This window comes from Motacilla alba, chromosome 3 (genome assembly GCF_015832195.1).
Source record: "Motacilla alba alba isolate MOTALB_02 chromosome 3, Motacilla_alba_V1.0_pri, whole genome shotgun sequence".
Lineage (NCBI taxonomy): Eukaryota > Metazoa > Chordata > Aves > Passeriformes > Motacillidae > Motacilla > Motacilla alba.
This window is the reverse complement of record NC_052018.1, coordinates 66,195,238-66,216,621: the sequence shown is the minus strand read 5'-3', so window position 1 is coordinate 66,216,621 and position 21,384 is coordinate 66,195,238. Positions and strand designations below refer to the sequence as shown.

Sequence of the window (21,384 nt, the reverse complement as noted above, 5' to 3'; positions counted from 1 at the left end):
CAGAGTAAGTAATGCAGATGAAAAATGTTACCTCATCATGTGTATATCTGTAATCTGCCTTCTTTGACTTCAGGTCCCATAATACCACTGTCCCAGATTCAAAGCCAATCAGAAGCTGCAATAAGAAGATACATTAATTCTTTATAAGGAAAATCAAAATTACATCATTTGCAATGCCTGAGGCTCTTGTCCCAAAAGATATGCAGCATAATAGTACATAAGTAACAGCAAGTAGTTATAAAAACAAAAATTCAAGAGGCAAAGGCCTCAACATGAGAAAGGTTTACTTTGTACCTAATGGCCTCAAGTTCCAGAAAATATAAGGAACATTTATGCAAAATCAGAAAAAAATGAAAGAGTCTTCCTGAAGTTTCCTTGGAAATCACTTTGAGTTGCAGAAAGATCTATATTAACCCTTGCTATGTGTATTCCACCCTGAGTGAAAATAAGGGGTGTTGAAAAGGAGAACTTTATTGTGCGTTTTCCTCACTGGAATTCATTCTGCTTAAATTTGCTGGAAGAATACAACATTCCCCTGTAGTTCTCAGTAAGAATTCATTGTCTATAAAGAAACTATGTACTATGAGGTTTCTCCAGAAGTTAATCACAACTGAGATAATTGGCTGAAGGAACCCCAAAAACATTATTTGTTCATAGCAGAAAAGCTAGATAAACTAAACTAGATAATTTCTCAAATAATCTTTTTGCAAGAAGCAAGTTCAAATCTTTAGCACAGGGAGTGAAGACTCAGATTGCTCATAATAATTGGTCTAACACATCGTTGACTATCTTAAGTGCTACTCCTCTTAATGGAAAAAAAAGAAATAAACCATGTCCAACATAAGGCAGTAGTAACAATCTAGTGCCGCACCTAGAAGTTTTGCCTGGACAGACTTTTCAACATGTTAAGATTTTCAAGGTGCACAGTTGTCTCCAGTATAAAAATAACAGATGTCCTACAAGCTTACAAATAAAATATTTCATCTCTTTTGGTGCTATACAGCACTAAAATATCATAAATATTAGAGATGCTTGGTCTAGTAGGAATTAATATTCAATTTTAAAAATAATCTTGCCTACATATACATAATAATCTTGCCTATCATATACCATATATTATAATTTTTCTATTTTATCTTAAAACATTAGAAAAACCACTGCGATTAGAAAGCTAAAAACATGAACAAATTTTAAAAGTGTGTACATGGGGGATTTTTGCATCTACACGGGGCTTTTATAGTAATGTTTTTCTTACATGAAATAAGAAAAGCATAAGGTCAACATCTCAAAACACTGATTTATAGCCTGATGAATAAGCCAGTAATTTTTAAACTTTAATTGACAATAATTAGATGTGGGGTGGAATACATCAAAATAAATTGATCGCTTGTATTTCCTGAAATTACAACAGCTTCATTGCATTCATATGCTAGAGTCCATAAGCCTGGAATGCGATTCAAACCTAATTCTACACAGAAACCAATTAGTTATGCACTTACTGCAGTGAGCATCATACTAATGAAAAAACCTCTACTCATTAAATTCTCTGCTGGACTGAAACCTCAGGTGTTTAGGATACAAGCTGATAACTAGCTAAAGCTTTCAAACCACTGCTAAGACAATGGAATTATTCCCTCTCTCCAATTTAATCTACTACTGACATGAAAACCACAAAGTAGACAAAAAATATTTCTCCAAGATATGTAGAACACTAGTAAGCAAAATGGTATGTCACAGGACAAGGACTCCTGTCTTGCAAGGATTTCCAGAACATGCACTGTAATACTTTTTTTTAAGATGAACAGATGGTTATGTTAATACTATGTCATAAGAATGAAAATACAAGTCTAATACATAGATCTTTCTCACATATTTTGGTTTATTTTTCTGAAATATCTTGCTTTTCTGTAGGCCATTTTCACCAGCAAACAGCACCTAGTGATTATAATAAATGGCCAAATATGGGAGTATGAGTTAGATGTCAGATTGCACAAAATCCTCTCTCAGCTTAGTTAATCTAAAGAAAAAGTACATGGTATTCTATAAAAATATGCTATATTAATTAGCATTTTAAAGTTGTGAAATAACACACAAGACCATGATAAAGTGGAATTAATTTCCATCACACTTTAAGCATTCTAGTTATGATTGGGTTTTTTTGGTAACATCTTAATTTTTATCACCATAAGTAAAAATCTTTGCTTTTATTTCCAAAAGTCTTGCAGCTGATCATTTTCATCTCTGTCTTCAAATCACAAGATGATTCATTCCAGTAATGTGTCCTACACTCATGTCTATACTTGGTTTTATGTTACTTACAATGAAGGCCTAAAACCTTTGTTGTCTTCATATACTTAATCCTTCCTTAAACAGCAGTGGTAGTCTACTTTAAAAACGTCTTGGTGTGAAGAGTCTTTAAAATATCCTACCTTTCCTTCATCCATTGGATTGTCACTAATGTGGACAACAGGTCCTGGGTGAGATTTGGATGACCTAAAACAGAAATATTTCCATTTTAAAAATTGTCCCCTGCCCTAAACAGTATCTCAAAATTATTGTAAGTAATACAGATTCTGCAGATACAGACTCCATGTAAGCAAGTTGTGACATTTCAAAATGGAGTTACTTTTACTTTTATCTTCAAGCCCATAAATACTGTGTCTGTTTGTAGACACTTAGTTTTCTGTCTTAAGGAAATACTACTGCCTAGCAAGAAAAAAAAAAAAAAATTACCATTAACTTTAAACATTTTATCTTAACATCTGTTGTTACAGAATTGACACTGTAGGATAAAATGTTTACTTTTTCATGGAATACTGGTTTTGCTATCATTCATAAACTGCTTAAGATGGCCATTGTTACAAAACCACAGAATTAACACTTTATGTGGACTTTTTGCTGTTGAAGAAATGGACTAATAAAGAGCTGTGTTTGCTTCAACATCCTTTGGCAAATGACAGACTTCATGTATTTTTGAAAGAAGATGTACTGGGAACAAAACACCAGCACAAGAAAGAGCAGCACACAACTACATCTTTCCCTCACAAACCACTATATTTGTACATACAATTTTAACATTGAAAAAAGGAGATGTTGTGACAATAGCCATAAAATGTATTTCGGTCTTCGAATAGACTTATTTAAATTTGCATTTCAGAAAGTCACTTCCAACTCAGAATACATCAGCCCTCTTAAAAAAATGCATTATCTTTACACTTTGGTCTTTAATCCCCAACTGTAGAAATGACATGTCTGTCCAAGATCCAGCCACAACATATTTTAATATGTTTTTTCTATCTTATCCCCACACATAGTGATTTTAACATCTATTTCTATACTGTCTATTTTGCCTATTTCCATGTCTACCTCAGGAACTATGATAAAATACTGCCAAAAGGCAGAAACATATATTAACATTAGCACTTCACATGCTTGAAAAGAAAAATACCTGCACGACCATGTACTTTGATAGTGTATATAGTGCAGTAAGATGCATATAGAGGCCTCTCTAGATAACAATGATATTCCTGCAACTGATGTTAACAACATCTGGGACATTGCCGTTCCCTCTCCTCCACAGACAAAAATTGGTTAAACTCACAGTTCAATGGCTTTATTCCACATGATGACATAGCCTGAGAGAGTAAATGATTCCACATTGACAATGTGAATGTTTCCTCTTTCAGTGCCCACATATAGCCATTTGCTTTGGAAAGGCAGGTGACAAAATGTTATCCTGAAAGAGAAAGCCACCAAAAAGGAATTAAAGGAATGTCTTTTTGATATACTACACTGCAAAGTCTATGCTACCAAAAAGTAGAAATAAGGCAACAGGCAAACAGGAATATGTAAGACAAGTTTGAGGTAAAGTAGAAAAGCCAGTACATGACCAAAGTAAGAGATGAACAGACAAAGTAGAACCTTAGGCTGAACAAAAAATAGAAAGCAAGGTATTCTAAAACTCGTAAATCATTCAAAACAAAAAAGAAATTATAGTCATTTTTAAAAATTATTGAATGTATTTAACTGCTGTCATGTCAAACTTAAAATACAAAACTCCTATAGTCTCTAAATCTCCCTTTGGAATCTATCTACTTTCAAGTTTTAAAGAACAAAGGATTTTAGAAGTTTTCACATGCAGATAAGGCTGATTTCAAGAAAGGAGACAGACAAAAGATATAACTCAAGAAAAGTAAGTTCACATGTAATCCAAATTAATGCCTAAAGAGCAAACCTTAGAATAATGCTAAACAATTAGAAAAGTAATTTTAAAAGTACTTAAAATTTCAGGCTGTAACTTTACCTGAGTCATGTTTTAATTTTCTGCCTCTTAGTTTTTTCTTCTGCTAGAAAGGTGTACCTGCACAAGACTCAACAGCTAACAACTGTGTGCACCAGCAAAGGACTCCTCTTTGACTGTAGCTCCAGCCCAAATACTAGCATTTGAAAACCTGATTATTTCTGCACCCTTGGGTCCTGATTACTGTTGACTATTTCTTCAAGATAAGGAAATCATGTCTGTACAAACTGACAGAATGTTAACTCGAAATTGGAGTCTAGAAACTTTCTGGAAACTCTAAACCATTTTACTCCGACAGGGTCTGACATTGAAAGAAATTGCTAAATTACTTAGCTATCAAATTTGGGCTTTCAGAAATGCTTTAGTGATAAGGTAAAACAATTATTCAACAAGAATTTGTTCTGTCAGCTCTAATCCTTAGCTTCACAATTTTTTATGTTCTTGTTTTCTCCCAATTGGGTTGCTTATTGCCAAATCCATGCATCACTTCACAAGCCCGTTAAGTATTTATGCAAAGAACAGCTTTAGATCCTTTGCATTAGCTGCTGCATATGCACACCAACTTGAGCTGAAAGGAAAAGCTAACAGCAGCAAAGAGAGAAACTGCTGTGGCTGAAGAGATGTTAATTTGCACTGCAGGTTTCAAAAGTTAAAACTTCTGTAGTGATACAACCTGGATTCAGATCCAGATACCCCTGGATCTTGGGGTTTTTATTTTTGAACATTTATGCCAAAATAAAAGACTACATTAACTTTTTCACTGATGTTTCACAGAAAAAAATACTACATATTTGATTTAAAATGCCCTTCCAACTCAACTTGCAGACGTTGTAATACATTTAACAAAGCACACTAATCTGCAACCACCACAGGTTGAAAACTTGTGTTTCCCCAACATCCTTTAAAAAAAAAGGATTTTGATGGAACCTGAATCACATACATTGGTACACATTCTTCCTAGGCAGGCAGATAATGTGTGCAAAGACAAACAAACCTTCAGCACTCTGCAGTACCCCAGCAGCTTTTTGTGCCAGCACTCCACGTGCCAGAAGCAGCTGGCAACCAGATAAGTTGGATCCAAAACCATGGCCTAGCAGCCAGAAAAAATAATCAGTAGCAGGGCTGTAGGCTTGTCTTGATTATCAAGTTAATATTGTTAATTACAATTACAATTGTCCAGCACTTTCGTTATGAAAACCAATCTATTTCACATCATTTAAAGTGGGTAAAAATAAAAGTTTGGCCTTTTTTGACTGTTTTAGCCTAAGGGTAACATTTAAAGAAGCTCCTCAATATTCTTGATACTCTTCTTGAATATGCAGGGACATTCAATTTACTGTCTCCTTTGTGCAACTGAGATGAATTTTGTCAAGAGTTAGCAAACAATGAACTGATTCCATGCTAACAGTAAATGAAGAGAACAAATAGCTTCACAAAATATTTACAAACTCTCAAAGGCAGGAGGTTGAAAAGACTTCAAAATTGAAAGAATAGGCACATAAGAGTTCTTAACCTTATTCTTCAAAGTATTTCACCATTCTTCTACAATCAAAATTGTGTGATTTTTCTATAAACTAAAAAATATTCCTAGACCTTTTGCTTCACAGAAAAACTAGTTAAATCCAAAAGGAATGGCATGCTGATCCTGCTATAAGAATCGACATTTCTCCCAGAATGTAGTAAATGTTACTCCATTTGCAAATAAAAAGAAAATTTACTATTATATTTTCTTAATAGAAAAACTGTATGTCTTCCAACTTTCAGAAACTCCACCATATTTTGACTTAATGACTCATTTCAGAAAACTGCATTTATTTAAAAAATTTACAGAATAATATTTCCAACATCAAAGTTCATGCACTGAGCTTCCTTCCTCACTAATTAAGGCTTCACCTTAAGCTATGTATACTTTAAACAACTTCAGAAGTGTTACATCCCTCTTAAAAACTAAAAATCAGTGAAGATAGGACCATCTGAATGGCCTGAGCAGCCTTGTTAGTTCTGCTGAGAATTGGACTGATGATTCAAACTACTTTTGGAAGATGGAAGCAAAAGGTTAGAGTCTTCTTGGTAGTGATGCAATACCTGTTTATTTGACACTTGGCCACAGACAGCATTTTTTTGTTCTGAAAGCTTTCTGAAAGAAAAATCTGCATTTATCTCTTTGCCACCAGATTAGAATGTACTTCATCCATAATGTATTTTAAGATCGACAGAAGCAGAACTGGCCATCTAATCCTCTAGCCATTTCTACAACTCAAGCAGTCTTCCTCCTCTCTCCCTACCATTTGTGAATGGATTTATATATATATAGTGGAAAATGTAATCAATTGTTGAGAACACATCAAAAAGACTACAGATGAAAAAATTTTGTACTTGTCTTTCTTGTACACAAACCCCAACTGCCCGAAAACAATGTAGCAGTCAAAAGCAGACTGCCATACTTTTCTCCTGTAGCAAGCCATTCTGCCCAAAAATACTAAAATAGAAGCATCTGATTTAAAATCGTCCAGTTTTGTAGATCTAAAGCGACAGCCTGGGATTGTCGGAGCCAGCAGTCACAGAAAGCAGGCTTTTGCAGGCAGCTCTTTCATGGCACAACAGATTCCTCATGTTGTCTCCAAGGCAATTTCAGCTCCCTCAGTAAGCCTAGTACATTTTGTGAAACAGACCAAAGTTTTAGCATAAATCAGTACAGGGCACAGCATGTCATTTCAAATATTTCACTTTCCCATATCTTCACAAAGAGAAAGATCCCTTTATAGGAAAAAAATGCTTCAAGGAGATTTATTTTTTCAACGCAAAATCTAAAGGAAGATTTTAGTATAAACTAACATCATCACTAAAATGACGCACTGTTATACAACCCCAAATCAGTCAGGGTAGTTTTAAATTCTCCTGTAGCTGTAATTTACTGTAAGCACAAAATCTTCATCCTCACCACACACATATTTGCCAAGCTGCTCCCTCCCCACCCCTCAAAAAAAATACAAAGGCAAGATTTTTCTTTCTTGAAAAATGAATTTGTAAAATTTGAACTAATAGTTCAAGAAAACAAAATTATATACAGAAAAGCAAGTGACACACCCACAGGGAAAAACAATGATAAAATATTTACTGTTCTTACACTAATTAAAATTAATTTAGCATATTGCTTATGGGAGAGTCTTAAAAATGACAAAAAATTCTTCAGTAAGTTTTTTGTTAACCTGCTGAAAGGATTCCCTTTTTAAACTGCAGACCATGTATCTCTTCTGACAATCTGTCAAAGTTATTAAAAAAATTTAATTGCTGCTGCTTCCAAAAATATATAAAAACAATTAATTCAGCAAGTGATAATACTCACTACAGAAATTTAAATACAGAAATATTAAAGAACACAACTTACTAAATTAATACATTATTCAAAGAATTAGTTTTTTAAGAGGAAATGCTAAGGAAAAATGGCAGGCTATTAACTTGACTGTATTATTATGACAGCAGAAATCCTTCTAAATTAATCTTTACCTTTTCCTAGTCTACTGCATTATGAAGCATTATACATACTTCAGAATTTTTCACTGCTTTAACAAAGCATAGTGACAAATACTTTGAAGTATGACAAACACTGATAACAGGTTTTATTGTTAAGTCACTAAAATATTTCTAGTGCCTCAGGCTATCATTGTAGGTCTGCAGTAACTGTAAGCACACAGCTGCTCAGATCATTATTGTATAGGCAAAATAAAAGCAAAAGATTAAGCTGTCAAAGCTGTATTCTGCACACCTTTATCCTCAACCTTTCATGTATGAGATAGCACCACATAAAATTCAGAAGCTGAGAAGTTTAATTCTGATGTTAGTGTAGACTCCAAACCCATGGACTCTCGTCAAAGTCCTCCATGGGCTTTAAAAGTCAAAAGCCAGTGTCAAAATGACATTCTGATGGAAGCAAGCAGTAGCTTTGATACTGCCTGACTGCTGCAAAAGGGTCTTTTTCCACATCTGATGACTTCAATAAGCTTAGAACATCTACCTGTACAAAAAAGGCCTCAAAGAACAGAAGGCATAAGCAGAGGAAGATGCATCCCAAAGAAGATGCTCTTCAGTGCCTCCCAAAATGTCCCACCAAAAGAACAAGGAGGCAAATGCAGTAGGAACTAAACCAGGTACTTAATTTCCATTTATATCCCCCAACAGCACTCCAAATGTTGCTTCCTCAAATCCATTGACTTGAATTGCTGCTTCATCAGGCAGCAGAGAAGCACCTGTGCTCAGTATCTGAGTTGTGGTGGACATAAGGGGTGTCAAGATGGAGTAAGCATGTGCCAGGGCAAGACACTCAACAGTCTTGGGATGACACAAAAAGTAACAGACCATTGGCATGTCAGACACACCAAGAGGAGTTCACAAATATATAGTGCAAAGTATTTCATCCGTGGTAAGAAAGTTCCAGATTTTTTGAGTGTTTTGTGTGAACTCTTTCAATATTGAAAAATTCTCTTAGTTTTCAAATCCTTTGCCTCAAAAGGCCCGTAGGGAGTCACAAACTCAAACTGCAGGAAAAAAATGGCAATGTCGGAGATGTAGCCCTACCACACGAGGCAGAAAAATTATGCCTATCACTGATTGAGAAGCCTGTCATTTAGGCAGAACTTAAAGACTAGAGGTCAAAGTCTGGCCAAGAACATAGCAGTTGGCCATTAAATGCCTCATATCACTGCGAAAGTCAGTGTGAAAAGCATAGCTAACATGGCAACTGAGGCAATTTAAAAACTGTTTATCTGAAATTTGAAATTTCTGAGTGACAGGACTCAGCATTTTGGTTCTGCCTCAGTGCTAAAGGCAGAAGAAGGCAGCTGATGCAACTGCAGTTGCATCAACCACACTGACATGTGGAACTCTGCATGCATGCATGGCCTCAAGGAAACATTTTTCAAAGCACTTTGATCCTTGTGAAAGAAACATTCACATATATAACAAATCCAGACAGCCAATATGTTAATTTTCTTCTGCTAGTTTCTTGAAACAAGATCAAACTCCTTCTAATTACATGCCCTAATGAATCACCACTGAGTTAAAATTTTGACCTCACTAGGTAAAAGGCTTTATATGACACCACCAAGGCAAGGAGACCAGGTGATCATTGCCTCTTACTCTGAAGACAGTCACTTAAAAAAGTGTGAAAAAAGAAAACAAACCCCAACCCAAAAATTTAGCTATGTGTGAAAAATGAACCAAAACCCCATAAACAATGTCTATCACCGCCTGCTCTCACAGGCAAGACAACCTGTATGTCCTTCTGTTATCCACAAAGTGGCAGAATTGGTCAGTTTATAAATTCAAGGTGAACGAAAACTCCCAAGTCTGCTAAGGCACAGGCTGAGCACAAGGTTACAGTATCTAACAAGGTAACATATGTGCCGACAGAAGTTTAAAATCTTATTGCTAATAGGTAAATACAAGCAGGATTTTCCACTCTCCATAGACAGTCTTCCAAACACAATGCTAAAGCTGCTGTTTACAGCAGGATACAAAGCCAAAGATATTTTAAGCATAATTTTGTAACTCTGAATTATGCAGTTTCGTGTTGAGGAAAACTATTTAAATCCCACAGCACAGAACTTGACATATTAAAAATTAAACTGCTATCAAGGCATTCAAAGATCAATATGCAGAGTACTGGCACAAAACACTCAGTTCTATTTTTAGGCCATTCTTGCTTTATGACTTACCATAAAGAGAAACTTTCTTTTGGCATTAGAACAGTGAATGTCAACTCAAGAAGGATGTAAGTCTCAGAAAATGAAACAAATTTTTCATAGTTGCATACAAAGCTGGTTCGATTTGGCAAAGGAGCTGGCAAACGGGCCTCAAATTTGTCATCCCATGCTACTTTTTCTTTTTTCAATCAAGTTAGTCTGTCACTTCACCCTCTCAAAGAGGATCTGTCAAAGTCCCTGGCTGGTTAGTGATGCATATTTGACTTTTCACACCTCAGATCAGCATCAAGTTAAACAGTTTCTGCATGGCAGGCAACTAAAGCCAGATCAGTTATGTATGCATGTATGTATGCATCTCAAAACATGCTTTCAATATTTACCCTAATAAGATGTTTTAACTACACTTATTTCAGATCTAGCCTAGTGAAACATTTATATTTACTGCTGAGTTAAAGTGAGTTTGACATGAATCTTGCATTACTTAGCACACAACAATCTTGTGTTTAAGATACTTATACATAGATATGCAGATGGCAAAGGAAATAGATAGTGATCAACTGAAGTCATCTTAGAGATGTACAAAACCTGAGATATTGAGTTCACACACTGAATTATGCATTCTGAGAAGAGGTAGTTTTTAGACGCTTTTGCATGACAAGTCACAGAAACAACTGTTCCACATCATTATGCATTTTTGTCCTGGCCCCTACACACCACTTCCCACAGTCAAGGAACAGTGGCCAAGCATGACATTGGTCTACTATCTCTTAACCCTTGTTCAGTAACTAGAACATAAAGCAGCTGCAAAACCTCCAAAATGAAGCAAACAAAAGCCTAAATAACTTTAACTAGCTTGTTTTGCACTGAGCTTTTGACATCTGTCAGTAACTTCAGCTGTCAGTGACTGATTTGCAAGACATGTAAAACCTCACCAATTCCTGCTTCAGAAGACTTGCTTCAAATTACTAACCATCACTGTTACAAAAGGCAGTCAGGAGCTATGAATCCATTAATGGTCAGCTCTTTGTCTACAGATTCTTTACTCATTTAATGATTGGAGAGAAAGCAGCATCTTTCAGGCCTCTTGGCCACTTCTTTAAAAAAAAAATGTTTTGCTCAAATCTAAGATTGATGTAAGTCACCCAAAGACATTTTCCACATATCAGAACAGAGCCTGTAATGGCACAGAATTATATTAAAAAGAATCAGCTCTTTCTCACCACTCCCTGTTCTTAAAATTCATGAGTAGAAAAGCAAAAATTCACATTACTTTCCTGTCATATACTAGAGACTGCATTCTGAAATAATTTACAGATTTAAAACTCAAATTTTCAGGTAAGTTTACAAAATATTTAAATACACAACAGAAGCATTTATAAACAAGCTAGCTCTGCAGTTTGTATCTTAAGATGTTTAAAACACCTGAAAGTGAGGTTACAAAATTCAATTACCAACTGGATAAACAAATATGAAAACTAGAAATTGTGTTGTTACACACTGGGCAGTAGTTCTTCCACATGACTAAAAGAAAGGAATTAGACAGAGCTGTTTAAAGGCTGTGCCAGAAGACTACAGAATTAATTAATGAAGTCCTAGCCTTATCACTTGATTTTTTGATACTTTTTTTTTAACACACTTAAAGAATAGTTTTCAAGACTAAAAAAATCCTATCATCTGAGTAGCTAACTGCTACATTTAGCTTTCTATGCTAAAGACAACTTTTTAGATCAAATCTAAACCTTACATATAAAATAGTTATTTAGAAAAAAAATCTGAATAAAAATTTGCCTGTGACAGTTTAAAATTCAATTCCTGTTAAACAGGACACAATTACTGCTTTTCTGCAATTTCAACACAGTTCCAGATAAACCAAATCAGTTCAATAATTTTAAACCTTTGCCTCAACAGAGTCCTAGAGCAAATATTGATGCCACTAGAATCATTGCTTCAGTCATATAATGAGTTCCAAGATATCTAATCTCCTTTCACAAACTGACAAAGTATCATTAGAGAAGACAGTTATAAGGCTGTGTTGCAGTCCACAAAATACTTCAAATAAGTCCTGTTTGAGAAGTTAGTTATCCTTGTGAACAGATCTTAATCCCACAACATGAAGTACTTTAAAATTTTTATTAATTAGGTCAATAAAAGCTTCATGACTTGAGAATGTAGAGGCTGAGAGGAGCTGACTTTAGTCGTGGTATGGGGGTTGTGGTGCTGCAGGCCTCTGCCACCCAGGACACTGATTTCTCTTATCTGAGAAATGCTCATTAAGCCCTGGCCTTGATGAACTGCACAAGCTCCCCTTCAGCTTATCAGAAACACTGTCTGTTCCCAGGAACTAACAGGTGTCTAATGAACATCTGCTTTTAACAAACAGCCTTGGATTTTTTTTTTAAATAACAAAACAAGTGGAATAATATTTTTGTTTTTGAACAGTCAAAGAAAGTTACCAACTCAAACTGGCCAAGGTGGAAAATTACTACAACTAAAGCCCACTATCTTGCTACCCTATAAACAGTGGTCCAAAATGAGACCTTTTTGAGCTCCTGATTATAAGGGGCTAATGCATATTAAAGCCCATTGTCTAACAACCCCATAACAGCAGTCCACAGTGAGATCCCTTTGCACCCTTAATTCCCAGAAGATAAGGGGCTAATAACACAGATAACTGGATGGCTGTGGAGCCAGCCAAGGACTGTTATTACTAGCAGACAAGAATTGCTGGTAAATCCAAGGACTATTGGTATTAATACGCCATGAGAAAGAACAAGGTTTGGCTGGAGAAGGGAAGTCAAGTGGAGATAGAGAGGCACTTTTCCTTTCACAGTACAATGCAGGAATGAGTGGCAGGAAGTGGACATGGACTATAGTGTGGGATTAAAACCACCAAAGACCTCCAAAACCCCCGACACATTTCCAGAAAGCCGTTACAGAAAGGACTGTGCGTAACTAATTTATATCATGAACACTCTTCTCAATAAACTTAGTTGTTAATATACAGCATAAAATTGACCAAAGAAAAGCCCATTTACTTCAGATTCATACAGCATATTGAAACTACTAGGTATAATGAATTACAAAGAAGTGCATGTTATAAAGGCCCCTATTTATTCAGTGAATTTTTTGCAGTTCAAGTTCAAATAAAAATATTTATCTGATTATAAAATAACATGTAATTTCATTAAGTTGTATTTTATAAACTAGTCAAAAGAAAACAGAATATTTGAAAACAATTAACAATCATCCAGCATGATCTAAGTGGCTATGAGAAGGTACATATCTGGGAATCTTGAGTGTTCTGGTTAACTTTATATGTTATTGTAACAGATGTTTTAAAATTAAAATTGTTATAAGAATAAGCCCTTGTCTCAAGCTATGCTTACACCACCCATGGTAACTATGGTGTTCTAATTACCTACCTTGGCAAGACAGGATCAGTAACTAAGTCAGCCACTAAAGCAACATCAGCCAAGACTCCTTTTTACCCCCACTCAACTCCCTGTGATGGATTTTGCTACTGATATCATTACATTTACAGAAAAAGGATAGTTAAAACTTTCACTTTGCTTCACCAAAGATATCACACATCTAAAATTCTAAGCCACCCTACACAACAGATTTACACACAATCAGAATCACCTCCTCAGATACCTGTTTTAAAGCATGAGTTAGAAGCCCATGTTTAAGTGCAGTTTCAGGATACAAATCCCACTTTTACACTGACACTTAAGTAGACACTAGAAGTAAGAGAAAAGTCACTAAAAAAGGAAGGGAGAAGTAGAAAATTCCCTTTGGACACACTACTGTATCTCTTATACTTGGACAATCCTTGTTAAATTAGTGGTTATAAATTGCATTTCCCTCCATTTGACTTCTATGCTGCATAAAGGAACATTGCCACTCCTTTGGGGCTGAGAATTTGCCTCAGTCAACAAAGCTTCCTGTTTTCTGTATAACAGTTCAGAATCACAGAACTGTCTGGGCTTGAAGGGGTCATTAAAGATCACCTAGTCCAACTCACCTGCTGTGGGCAGTGACATCTTTCAGTAGATAGTTGAGCAAAGCCCCATCCAACCTGTTCTACAACACTTCCAGGGATGAGGCACCCACTACTTTTCTGGGCAAGCACTTACAGTGTCTCACCACACTCACAGTGAAGAATTTCTTTTAATATCCAATCTAAATTGACCCACTTTAAAGTCATTGCCCCTTGTCCTATTCCAACAGGCCCCGGTCAGATTTTATGCACAGTGATCATAGAAATAATTTCAAAAGAGACATAGAATCACTTAATTCTCTAAACAAAGAAACCCCAGTAATCTGCATTTATGTTGTTCCTTATTAATTTGTTCATAACCTACTATTTAAAACTACAAGGGTACCTTTTCACCCACCCAACAGTTTGTTTAGCACTTGGCATGACACTACATTAGAAGGTATTACCTAAGTATTTACTTCTTCTATTGCTATCTATTACTTAAAATGTATTACCTCCTGCCCTATTCAAAAGAAATACAAGTGACAGATTATTCTGTGTTCTTGCTAGTATCCTCTGAGCTCCCCAGGCAGTCCATCTCTAATGCATACTGTTCAAAAGCAAACACAGCATTCCAGCCGAGATTTACATATACTGAAAAAGAAGGAATACTTCCTAAAAGGGAAGGAATACTTCTTTTTAAAACAAAGGACATGTTTTTTGGAAATTTAGTCAACTGGCTTTTAGAAATTTAATCTTAAATGTCTCTCTAGCTTGCTTACAATTCTATTACTTGAGTATAAAAACTATTAGTCAAAACACAAGAGGTTTTCGGCTACTCTGATACAAACAAGAGCTCTAACCATGCAGAATTCTGCCTTGCCATCAAGGAAGAAAAATATCCAGGTAAAAAAACGGAACCAGTTTTCCTGGTTGTCTTCTTGGCGCACACACTTTCTCTTGTTCCAAATTTCTCTAAAGACATACATTCAAATTATTCTGTCCTTCCACATTTTAAGAATATGAAAATTGATGTTCAGCAATGCAACACATAAAGTGATAGAAAAGGCATCTCAGTTTAGGTCACTAGTGTGTCTTATTCACAACTACTTTGGGGCCCAACAGATGGAAACTCAAATGCACTGTAAGCCCAGTTTCAATTATGTACCAAGTTATGACTTAGACTGCATCAATAAGATCTGATCTTACAATAGCATGTTGTGTGGTGCTAAGGGACACTGCAATAATAACCAGTCCCTACCGTTCCCGGTTAAATTTGAGTGAGTGTAGTATAGCCGGCCTCTTCTGGCGCAAGTTCCACAGGTGTAAGGTGTCATCAGCCAAGGCACTCACTAGAGCTCCCTAGGAGAACAAAAACATTTTAGTCAACTTGTTTTCATAGCCCTAGGAACAGTGTAATATCACAATGGAAATACATTACATATTTATTACCAGGATGAAAAAAATGTACAAGCATGTGCATCAGCACCATAGCACAGCTAAGTTCTAAGTAGTAGGAATGAGATAAGTGATGTGATCACATGTTCAGCTCACTCATATTTGGTTCAGGGCTACACTGAGAGGTGATGGGGAAGCAGCTTTTTCCCGTGTGTGCTCATCAGTTTCCTCATGCCCATCTCTGCAGAGAGATCAGGCAATGAACAGCTAATATCTGTGTGCTGACAAAGCTAGCAAGATCCCTCTAAAACCTGTCTCTAGCTCAAGAACAGCACTGCTGTCAGATTTCAGCTGCTACATCCCTAGAAACACACATCTGAAACTGAGGCAAGATTATTCAGTTCATGTCTAAGACAGTAACTCAATCAAAATAAAATTAACTACATACTGAAACTGGTAGTACTATTGAAAAAGTACTTCACCACTTCCAGAGATAACTTGCAATGCTCAAGGACATGAAAATATATTCTTAGTTTTGCTTAAGGCAAAAGAGTACTCTAGTGACAAAGATATTTTCAGGCGTTAGTCAAGCATTTTCTAAAACTAAAAACCTTAATTTATTTATAATTGTTATTACAGTTTGCTATTTGTGCTACATCACTTTTATCAGCTAATTTTAATGCTTACCTAACGAAAAATTAAAGAAAATGTGTTCCATATCCTCTCTGAATTACACACAAATCATTTTACTAACCTCATTAATCAGGAACTGAAGTTGGATTACGGCAGCTCCACTGTCATGTTGACAGTAGCATTCAACTCCTGGCCGACCAAAGCTGGAATTAGTACCATTAAGGAATAATTGTTGCATGTAACAAAAAAAACACACAGCGTAACCAACATTTTCACATTCACTAATACCACATTCACACAGGTTAACATCCTGCTTCTAGCTAGTGCACTCAACATACCTAACCACAAAGAGCTGAATAGTTACCAAAATACTAATTCTAAAATGCAACAAAGTAACACAAAAAAATCAAAAGTAACACAAAAATCAAAATGAAATATAAAAAATTATGTATAACTGCTTATGTTACAGAGATTTAAGGGATTCTTTATCACTAAGAACTTGAAGAATGATGAAGCAGTTATTTTAACAATCTTACATATCAGGATTAGAATTAAAGGAAGTTAATCTAAATAAGCATCATATACAAATGATTACATTTTTCAAATGCCAAAGGATCTTTCTCTCCATTTAAACATTACTTAAGGATGAAAAGACTGAAAAATGCAAGGCATGTTAAAAATCTGCTGTGACAGAGAGGAGAAGATCAGAAGTCAAAATATGGGACAGTCAATAGGAAATTATGTATAATGTAAATTTTCAGGATCTCTGTATCAAGACTTCCTGGATTCAAACCAGCTATGAGATAGCAAAAGCTTGCTCATTTTCACTCTCACACATAAATCAGTCCTATCCCTCCACAACAAATATTGCTGGAAGCTGCAGCAAAACAGATTCTTTCACTTCTCCATACTTAACTCATTTTTTACTTGCAACCATTCTGTATTTTAAATGTGGTTATGCACCTGCTTCTGATACAAAATTAAGTTCTCCAATGTCTGGGAGATCGAGCAGAAATAAGAGAGGAATTAAGCAAACTGGTCAGTATTTCACTATCATTTTATGCCCAGGGTTTCTGGACTATAATTTGTCAGTGCTGAACATTTCTTGTTTTAAAGAAGCACCTTAGCTTTCAGAAGAAATTATTCCAAAGCTTTATGCAAAAACAGGGAATATATGTACAATTTTTTCTCTCAGAATATGCTAAAAATCAATAAAACAGCACAATTCTCACTCATTCTACAAGTTTTCTATTTACTGAGAAATTGCTGAACAAAACCTAAGAGGATAATATGTGCATTCTTAAAAAACATGTGCATTCACTCTACAGACAGTTGAAAAGCTGAAAAGACTATTAGGCTGCATGCAAATCAAAACTCAGACACATCTCCTGCCCAGCCTCTAAGCTGGTAAAGTAAAAAAGTACAAGAGCAGGGAGAAGTCTGCTTCAACACACTGCTATATTTTAACTTTTAAACTTGAATCACATTCTTCTAGACTAACAAATCTGCACAACATCCAGCTAAGTGGTGAGATACATACTAGACAGATGTTGAATAATCCACCAAACTTAATACCAGCTTTCTTCCCCAAACAGAATTAGTAATTTAATTTTGTTCTGCCATGGAAGGACTTAAAGAGTCAGCAAGCCTCACCTGGTTTTTTGCTTTTATTTTATATTCTCATCATTAAGGGTTTTTTTTACAAAAAAGTTGTCAGTATTCCAGTCACAGTTTATGGCTTAAAAAACAAAAAGAAGAGTGGAGGGGGTGTTGTCCCCATAAACAATACCTTCTTACACAAACTCAGAATACTTTTAATGTAAAGTCGTTGCTTTTACATTAACTATGGATTGACTACACAAATTTCCAGACTGAAAAAAACCACAAGATATAAGTTTCAGAGCTGATTGCCTTTGGTCTTGCTCATGCATCTGCATTCGCTTGAATTAATAATTATTTACACAAGTAGACAAAAACAATTCTCAAATGTGAAATTCAAATGCTTACAGGAACTGAATTTTAAAACTTGTTTATCTTCACTGACACAGGTAGTCTTCTAATAAAAGATTTTCCCATCCTCTCCCTGGAACAACATTTTCCAACATAATTAAATGCAAACCTTGTTTGTAAACTCAGAGTTTATTTGGAATTAAGACTCTACAGCTACCTTGCTTCAAAATTAGAGGAATATGACCCAGAAAAACATAATCCATAGACTGCTCAAGTTACCTCTTCCTTAAAATTCTATTCCTCAGATGCTTTCTGCAAGCACTGTTATAACTAGTCAGTAAAAATTTCATTATTAAGAATATTTCAGTGTTTCTTTAAACAAAAAATTCTTCCACATTTTCCAGGAATCAGTAAATATGCAGCACTGGGAGTATGATTGTACAGGTTTTAAATATTGAGAGCAAATCTCTCTTCAACAAATTAGTGGAAACCTCACATCCAGATGTGAAAATAGTTTGGCCTCCTCTATAGTGCTTGCCATCATTAAAAAAAAAAATAGTCCTTGCAGCTAGTCTTATTTAGTTCCTTTACTCAAGGATTATATCATCTTCACTTTTTCACCTAGTAGCTAAAATTATTCTTCTCATCTCAAATTAATATCATTCTCCTAACCAGCATTAATCTTCTTTTCTAAAGCAATGCAAAGCCTCCCAGTTTTGCAGGGTATGCTGAATTGAAAAAGCACGTCACAAAGGCTGACTGTAGAAGGATAATACATGCCCACTTCAGTACATGTGAAGCATTTCTCAACCACACAAAACAGGCAGCAGCCCAGGGAATGCAGTTTGCCCAAATCCGCTGCACTTGCGTATGTGTGCTTTAGGCAAGAGAGCTCACTGTACTAAGCAGTGATCATCTACTACATCATCGTTCCCAAAACAGGCAAAAATTATAATGAATAATGACAAGATGAGCAAAGCATTTTAATTTTGTAGACAGGAAAAACTCTCTGCCAAGGACCTTGGGTAGCTCCAGAGGAAATACTCTGCTCTGAGCAGTTTTCTAATCAAAGACCCATCCCTGCTCCTTCAATTCCAAGCAGCTCATTCTACTACACATGCTTCATCCCTGATTCAAAATATTAAGGAATTGGATAAATTAATAGCTTCTAAACTGTACCTTTGAATATTGCGTCCATGTTCCCCACTGCCATTTGGAAATTAACCCTGGAAAACACTAGTATTTCAGTGTCTTCACTGCATACGTTTTGAGAAAACAAGAGACAACAGCTGCGCCTCAGAGAAGAAAAAGAGAACGTGCTCATGTCCTAGCATTAGTGCTCCCTTTCATAACTGCTAAAAGTGCAGGTAATACACAAGGAAATCACAGTATGACCTTAATTTAATATCACATAAGACTACATTCAGTTTAATATATGAGAAAAAGGAACATTTCCTAAAGGTATTTTTTCAAGCAAGCTTCAGACCTAGGCTTACACTTCAAGCATTTATTTTAGCAATATGCAAGTTGAGTCCTCAAAATACTCTTTTCTAAAGTTATTACTATTATTTATAGCTTAGCTACATAGTAGCAACTCAGTGCATATCTGCCCTTAGAAATCACATTTGAAAGTAAAAACTAATTTCAGAATGTTTATGAAAGTCAGAGAAGACCAGTTTTTTTGTTTTTTTCCTTTTTTAATTCTTTAGTTACTCTAAGTAGACCTAGGGACTACTAGGGACAACTTCTTCACCTGTGGTTGACCCATCTGACATACAAGACAGTTCAAAATCTGTGGCTATCAATTCAACCCTTAGAATTAGGGAGTCCTCAAAAAAAAATAAATCACAGAATCATTTAGATTTAAAAAGACCTCTAAGTTAATCAAGTCCAACCTTTGACCAATCACCACCTTATCAACTAGAGTATGGCAGTAAGTGCCATGTCCAGTCTTTTCCTGAACCATCCTCCAGGGATGGTGACTCCATCACCTCCCTGGGAAGCCCATTCCAATGTTTAACAACCTTTTCCATGATAGAATTTCTCCTGGTATGAAAACTAAACCTCCCCTGGCACAGCTTGAGGCTATGTTCTCTTGTCCTGTCAACAGTTACCTGGGAGAAGAGGCTGACCCCCACCTGGCTACAGCCTCCTTCCAGGCAGTTGTAGAGAACAGTAGGGTCTCCTAGGTCCCTGAGCCTCCTTTTCTCCAGGCTAAACACTCCCAGCTCCCTCAGCTGCTCCCCACAGCACTGGAGGACAAGTCCTGCTCTGGACACGCTCCAGCACCTCAATGCCCTTCTTGTAGTGAGGGGCCCAGCACTCAAGGTGTGACTTCATCAGTGCTGGGTACAGGGGGACAATCACTGCCCTGGCCCTGCTGTCCACACTGTTGCTGCTACAGGCCAGGGTGCCATTGGCCTTCCTGGCCATCTGGGCACACACTGCCTGATGTTCAGTTCGCTGCCAAAAAGCACCCTCAGGTCCTTTGCACAGCCTTCAAGCTACTTTTCCCCAAGCCTTCAGTGCTGCACGGGGCTGTTGTGATTGAAGTGCAAGCCCCGGCACTAGGTCTTGATGAACCTCACAGCACTGGCCTCAGTACATTGATCCAGCCTGTCCAGATCCCTCTTCAGAGCCTTCCCACCCTCCAACAGATCAGCATTCCCATCCAGCTTAGTGTCATCTGTGAACTTCCCGAGGGTACACTCGATCCCCTCATCCAGATCATGAGTAAAGGTATTAAACAGAGCTGGCCCCAACACTGGGCCCTGAGCACTTGTGACTGAACACCAAGTGGATACAACATCATTCACCACCACCCTCCAGTCTGGCCATCCAGGTAGTTTTTAACCCAACAAAGAGTACACCTGTCCAACCCACGGGCAGCCAGTTTCTACAGAAGAAAGCTGTGGGAAACTGTCAAAGGCTTTACTAAAGCCCAGGTAGACACCAGGTAGCCTTGCCCCTCATGCATGTCACCCAGTTTCCTAAACCAGGCTGGCTGGGCCTGACCCCTTGGCTCTCCTGTAAGTGCCATGTGATCACACTCAAGATAACCTGTTCTAGAACCTTCCTGGACAGCAAGGTCAGGCTGACAGGTCTGTAGATCCCTAGATCCTTCTTCTGGCCCTTCTTGTGGATGGATGCCACACTGGCCAACTTCCAGTCGACTTTCCTGGGTAGCCCGGACTGCTGATAAATGACGGAGAGCAGCTATGCGAGCTCTTCCACCAGCTCCCTCAGCACACTTGGATGACTCCCATCCAGTCCTATAGACTTTTGAGTGCCCAAATGGCTCAGCAGGTCACTAACTACTTCATCCTGAATTACAGGGGGTCTATTCTGCTTCTTGTCCCTGTCTTTCAGCTCAGGGAGCTGGTTACCCTGAGGTATACATAAACATTTATAATTTAAATTAT

The 21,384-nt window shown here is 36.7% G+C and overlaps 1 protein-coding gene across 16 annotated transcripts in view; it reads right to left on the bottom strand.

The window, feature by feature from the left end:
• The window catches only part of STXBP5 (syntaxin binding protein 5), a 105,767-nt gene that overhangs the window by 60,977 nt on the left and 23,406 nt on the right, over positions 1 to 21,384 (bottom strand). For 15 of the 16 annotated variants that reach the window (XM_038134087.1, XM_038134085.1, XM_038134090.1 and 12 more), the window contains 5 exons: positions 16,134 to 16,215; positions 15,243 to 15,343; positions 3,602 to 3,736; positions 2,430 to 2,493; positions 32 to 115 (listed from right to left, as the gene is read on the bottom strand). In XM_038134087.1, the coding sequence (XP_037990015.1) occupies positions 32 to 115; positions 2,430 to 2,493; positions 3,602 to 3,736; positions 15,243 to 15,343; positions 16,134 to 16,215 (466 nt within the window). The remainder of the gene's footprint in view (positions 1 to 31; positions 116 to 2,429; positions 2,494 to 3,601; positions 3,737 to 15,242; positions 15,344 to 16,133; positions 16,216 to 21,384) is intronic. The other variant, XM_038134102.1, reaches the window with a different exon arrangement.